We start from the raw sequence: 6,301 nt of genomic DNA, 5'->3' as shown, positions 1-6,301 counted from the left end.
GGTTTAAACATCCCTGACTTTAACCAGATTCATGAAGAAATTTGATTCTCAGTAACAAAAGAGCAAAATTGATGTACAAAAAATATCACAATACATGACATTGAAATGCTGTTTTATTATTTTCATTTGTTTAATAAATACACTGGCATGATACAACTTAGTATGTTTGATTGCTTTTTGAGATATGTATTTTGGAGTTGTAGCCCCCCCTGGAGAAAAATCCACCAGCCGCCACTGAGCACAGGTTTGTCAGGAACACACTACTACATTGTGTTTTTTGAATACCAATGTTTTTTTTTTTCATGTGTTTGACTGAAAATAACATTTGTGGTCTTGCTGTGTTGATCGTGAACTTTTATTTTTCTAGCCATCTTGTGTTTGACAGTTTCATAGCAATGGGTAGAGCAGTATTTTATGCCCTGATTCAATTGACCTACACTCAAAAGCCCAGGGTATATGCCCTTTGTTGAGGGCCTAAGATGAGCTTTTATGATAGACTGTGCCACTGTGWTATTGTTGTTTGGTCGGGTGCTGTCTTGAGAATACAAAGAAATTACAGCAGCTGTTACAAGCTTGTTCAAAGGTTTTGTACTCTTCTTTCTTTKTTTATTTTTGTAAACTAAATCTAAAKGACCATGTGTTATCAGTGAGTATAAGTTTGGTACGAGTTTAAAAAAAAAAAGGAACTAAACTAGAAAGGAAACGTCAGATATCTGGGAAGCTGTCAGTACAATGTTTTTTTTTTTCTTTCTACCAAACAGATATTCTAAAATACTATCGATTCCTTTTTGGCCTCTTTTTGGTCTCGCTTTCCTCCATTTTTAATACTCCCTGACTCAAAAGCTTCATGTGAACAGAAGGTAAACAAGGTMACAGCAAACTGAGGCTATATTGGAACTGGTATATCAGCTGAACAGACTTATCCACTCCAAAAAACCCCAATGTCATACAATTTCCAAGACCTATATGTMCAACATCAAAACCCTATTTTTCTGACCCTCACACTGCATTGACATTGGTACAAAACATTCCTGGGTCATGGTAACCAGAACCTTTCTCTCAGCTATTCTGAATATTTTTATGTATTTCTTATCTGAATAGGTTTTGACTTTCTATACAAATAAATCTTCCYTAGTTCTGCTTGGTAAATTCTTGAACAAGTGCTCATTGGTGTCTTCATATTTCTGGGACTTTTGACATTTTCATACAAAAAAGATCAGTAATTAAAAAAATAATAATGTGAAGGGCCTCAAATCATTTTTGTCCCAAGGCTACRATTAAACACCCCTGGCTCCACCGTTGCACCTTGTAATTTTTTTCCTTCAACAGGATTAGTCAGTGAGGGAGATGGAATAGAGATATTCTATGTGAATAGATAGAATGGCTCCTTACAATGCACAATACAAACTGAGTTGCAGACAGTAAAGAGCCATTTGTAGTTTTTATTTTATTTTTTTGTTGATTTTTATTACTCCTCGTTAGTTTTTTCCTTCTTAACCACAGATGCAATCGCTTCTCTTTCACATTTTGACAGAAAACACGCAAAGTGGTGGAGRACAACAGCTCGAGAAAGCAGGAAGAAGACTCTGCTTGACAAAACACATGGTACCACCCACGTGACAGTCAGGTAATGACATACTGTATCTACCTACTTGCAGTGTTGTATAAAGTACCACAAAGTGATACTTGGGTAAAAGTACAAGTACAGTATCTTACCAAAGCACAGCGGATCAGTGGTTAGCACCAACGCCCCACAGCAAGAAGGTCCTGGGTTCGATCCCGATGTCTTTCTGTGCAGAGTTTGCATGTTCTCCTCGTGCTTGCGTGGGTTTTCTCTGGGTACTCTGGTTTCCCCCACCCCACAAAACATGTACAATAGGTTGCCTTCAGACCCAGGCTCTATTGAAAAAGAGATCTGAGATTTCAGTGGGACTTGCCTGGTAAAACAACAGTAAATAAAAAAAAAAAATACTTGAGTACTTTGTTTTTGCTTTTCACCACTTGACAAGAGACCAGGTATAATTACAAGCACCGCATTTCAGAAGCTTATGAGCACCATCTCGTGAAATTAGCAAAGAGAGTTGGTATTTACAATTTTAATTTAGAGTTCACTCCAGGGGCAATTTTTGCTCCTTTTTGAGGGTGCTCAAGCACTCAGCAGCACCTGAAAATAAACAATCACTATTCTTTGGAAGTCCATCCATTTTCTGTACACGCTTCTTCCTTTTCAGGGTTGCGTGGGTCACTGGTGCCCATATCCAGTAGTGACAGTGCGAGGGGCGGGGTACACCCTGGACAGGTCGCAAGTCCATCACAGGGCCACACATAGAGACAAACGAGACAAACAACCATTCACTCTCTCACTCACACCTAGGGWCAATTTAGAGTTATCAYTTAACCTAACAGRCATGTTTTTGATCTGTGGGAGGAAGCCGGAGTACCCGGAGAGAACATGCAATCCCTACCCAGAAAGGTCCCCCGACTGGGATTTGAACCAGTGACCTTCTTGCTGAGAGGCATCAGCTCTACCAACTGAGCCACCGTGCCGCATTCTTTGGAAGTTTTGTTCTCAACCTCAAATTCTTCAAAACTTAAATCTTGAATAATTTTGCCACTAGAAGAGTGCACATCTCCATCAGTTACGCAGTGATATGTATCCAGCAAGGTTATACAATTAAAAATGAAAGTATTTTTCCAGTTTTGAACACATCAGACGAGTTGTAGCTGTGGTCTCCTCCTGCACCTCAGCTGCTCCGTTAGGTAAGAACTTTCACTGAACGAATGACCAATTTTCCTGACAAATACATTGTTCCATAAGGATTTTACACTTTTTTTTCTGGTTATAGCTCATTTAGTCTATAGAACAGTCCCTGGCTCCTCAGGGTTATGAAGGCAACAAGTTCTATGGGTTTCTCAGCCTGCTTTGGTACTACATAGGGCCTAAGGTGTTATATGGTGCAAAGGATTTGTTGTGATGAAAGTATCATGATGCAGTCAAGACTAACTCACCGTGCTCAGTGTGTAGAAGATAATGGACAAAGTTCAGGTTATTCATGTGTTTTATTAATCGTATGAATTTAGGAAAAACGTTCTTCAAGTGGCTGGTAAATGCATAACTGTGAGTCGACTTTAAGGGAATTGCAGTGATGCATAGTTTGTGACATAAATAAAAAAACAAATTCAACTGGTGATCAAAAAGGCTTTTAATTAACGAGAAAATACAGATTATTACAGGATTATGTCACATTTGAAGCTGTGGGATGATAAATATTAGTGTTCCTCTTTCTTTGGAGGAAAAAAGGTGTACTCAACAGCCAGAGCAACAGTAAAAGCAACAAAGCCCCATTTAAATCCTTTCAGCAACACATCTGCAAAAGTTATTTTACGAGCGAAGCGACCAGAGAATCTCCATGCCTCGTTGCTGTGGACAGAGAGGGAAAAGTGTCAGAAAGATTTCTCTGCTCCAAAACGATGTCAGCTCGATCACATCTGAACAAATCCTGACCGTGCCCACGGGTCCTTCAGGCCCCTGGCTGCCAGCCTCTGCTGGTTGATCTCCAGCGGCGTTCCCTCCACTTTCCACTGTCGCCAGTCAGGCATGGACATCTTGCCGTGTCCGTGATCACCGCCCATCCTGAACAAACAAAAACAATCAGGTCAGCAATAGTTTTATAATCAATTTCAAAATAGTATCAAACATAACAATTTCTTTTTTAAAATATACAATACAGATCCTTATGACCACCACCAAAAAAGTGGAGACTCTTTTTTTCTAACTTGAATTTTAGTTTAATAAAAGCTGAAGCTCAGATCTACTTTGTAAATATAATTATTATGTAAAGGTTGTCTATCAGAAAAACTGATTGCATAAAAGCTAGAACAAGCAACCAGCTAAAAACACATAAAACCTTTAATATCCTTGAGTCTTAAAGGAGTGTTTGTAGACTTGAAACCTTTGCTTCTGTTAGACAGTAAACATGGCTTTAATAAGACAGCTGTCAGTTCAAACAATACAGAATTAAAAACAGAAAGAAACACAAAAACATCTTCAACCAAGTAATGAAACAGTGTGATAAATGGKGTGGGTTATCTCAAAATGCTGTCTACATTTTGGAGCAATTGTTGATAAAATATGAAGGCTGTAAATGAGAATCAGATTAATGTCAAACAAAACTTAGAAAGATTCCCATGGTCTTGGACAGTAGACYGCTATAAACTCTGAAGAGATGGTAGTTATTTACTGTAAAAGCACTGGTGTACAATACATTTTGAACACTTTTCTCATTCAGCTACGAAGGGATGGTTTTGTAAAAATGACTTATTTTTCAGGTTAAGAGCAGAGTTTCTTTTAAAAGGAAAGTCAAAACAATGCTCAACAAAACAATCTGAATTTYATTTAAAAAGAAAAAAATGTCATCGAGGCTCCTCTCTGCAAAGCTCAGCTGCTAATAAAGTAAATTACAACTTAATTCTTAATTTAAAAAAAGTTTAGACAAGTAAAATCATCCATGTTTCAGAGCAAGCTGCCAGGAAAGACGGGAGTGTACCAAATAACTGTTTGATCATTGTTTATTATACATAATTTCACTGTTTATCCTGATCTTGAGCTAATTAAAACTAATGAACCACATTTAGCTTATTATTAAAGAATGCGTTTATATTTGACTGTGATTGTCAATAAAAATTGGTACGTTTTCATGTGAAATTGTGTTTCTACATAAGAAAAGTGCATTAAACATATTTGATAACTTGTGTATTAAACATTCGCTGTTCTGTTAAATTGGTTAGTTACATTTTTTGGTTTTAAAACAAGCATATTTTCAAACTACAATTGTCACGTCGATAAAACAACAAGCATTAGCATACTYGCTAACACCATCGCAGTGTTTTGCTTATAAAAAAACGACCTATTCAATTTTACCACTTGCTTTTATTCACAGCTGCCTTTGTAAAAAAAATAATCTGACCAGAAATCATGACAGTGGAAGAAAATTAATACAACGTTTAGTTTTATAGACATTACTATACCTGAGTAGTTTGTTGTGACCTCTGCAGCCGGAAGTCTGCGACAATAAATCACGCTTTACGGCAGAAATACGGTAACCACTTAGGCCAAAATACATTCTAATACCCAATATTAAGCGCATTAAAAGTTGTTCTGAAACACCAACTTTTGCCGTATAGAAATGATTCCTAAGAATATAAAAACAACTCAAAAAAACTGCTAGAAGCATATCCTATTATTAACTGCTCTAAAAGATACAAATAAGTCCAAATAGATTAAAAATCTAATGGTTATTGAGTTATCGTGCACATATTAGGCCAGTTATATTTCAAGTTACCACAGAAAGTTTGAGTCATAAATCTTTGCCACACTGTCAATTCACAAGTCAGAACAAATGTAGTGAATTATTTGTAAACTTATGAAACTGTAGTGTCTTTTTGTGTTTAACTTGTACATTTTCCCTACTTTTAAAGACACGCTGGACAAAATGAAATTATTTTGTATTAAACATTAATCGTTTATTAAATAAGATAWGTTTGCATTCACAGACATACATAAAAAACAAATACTGTCGTGTAATCAATTTCTTTATTCTGATATAAAATTGTGGAAAAACCTCAAATTAATGGTACATCACACAAAAAAGGGACTTTTTTGGTATATGCAAAAGTGAAACAATTTTACACATCGTTAGGGGAAGGTGTGCATTTTTTTCTGACAACCATTTAAAATGTGCTGTTTATTGTTATTAATGCATGTTCCTATACAATAATTTTTGTGCTCTGCATTTCAACCATCACACGTGAGATACACTCAAGTGGGCAGTTGTTTGGGCACCTGAGGAGCTGGTGGGGGTTATGTGTCTTGCTCAACGACACCACATGTGAGCATGGTGAGGAATTCAACCATAGCCTTTCTGGTCCCAAGTTGGCTGTCCTAACTGCCTCGTTTATGTGATAAGAATAAAAAATAAATAAAAAAGCTGAAGCTGTGTACCTGGTTAACTGACAAAGTTGAATCTAAGTTTGAGTGTTTCTGTAATAAAACTGCCTTAAAGAAAAGTCTAAACAGTTTGAAAACAGAAGACTTATTCATTAAACTGCAATTTCTTTAGTTTTCTTATTCATTCACTTTGGAGTCTTTATTAGAAAAGCACTGCAGAGTGCTGGCTTCGACCGGCTGCTGAACCTTCAGACCACTCAGTGGCTTTCACCCTGGTTGTAGAATGGTGGACGAGATGTTTACCTTTGCAGAGCCGAGCCAAAAGGCAAAGTTCTTGATTTACTGATCTATGTT

The 6,301-nt window shown here is 36.9% G+C and overlaps 1 protein-coding gene across 1 annotated transcript; it reads right to left on the bottom strand.

Annotated features, from left to right (window-relative positions):
- Positions 1 to 3,185: 3,185 nt before the first annotated feature.
- On the bottom strand, positions 3,186 to 5,093 carry ndufb3 (NADH:ubiquinone oxidoreductase subunit B3). The gene is made up of 3 exons (XM_014008983.1): positions 5,029 to 5,093; positions 3,506 to 3,634; positions 3,186 to 3,421 (listed from the first exon to the last, which is right to left on the bottom strand). The coding sequence occupies exons 2-3, from the start codon at positions 3,631 to 3,633 to the stop codon at positions 3,271 to 3,273; spliced, it is 279 nt and encodes a 92-aa protein (XP_013864437.1). The 5' UTR covers position 3,634; positions 5,029 to 5,093; the 3' UTR covers positions 3,186 to 3,270.
- Between the last annotated feature and the right edge of the window lie 1,208 nt (positions 5,094 to 6,301).

This window comes from Austrofundulus limnaeus, unplaced genomic scaffold (assembly GCF_001266775.1).
Source record: "Austrofundulus limnaeus strain Quisiro unplaced genomic scaffold, Austrofundulus_limnaeus-1.0 Scaffold54, whole genome shotgun sequence".
Classification (NCBI taxonomy): domain Eukaryota; kingdom Metazoa; phylum Chordata; class Actinopteri; order Cyprinodontiformes; family Rivulidae; genus Austrofundulus; species Austrofundulus limnaeus.
The sequence above is the reverse complement of the archived record's forward strand: the minus strand, read 5'-3'. Positions and strand labels throughout refer to the sequence as shown.

What these genes read in the sequence shown, in the direction of transcription:
- ndufb3 (XM_014008983.1), bottom strand. Translation starts at nt 3,633, where the DNA reads ATGGGCGGTGATCACGGACACGGCAAGATGTCCATGCCTGACTGGCGA. An exon ending in CTGAAGGACCCGTGGGCACG is followed by an intron (nt 3,422 to 3,505) that starts GTCAGGATTTGT and finishes CTCTGTCCACAG; the next exon opens with CAACGAGGCATGGAGATTCT.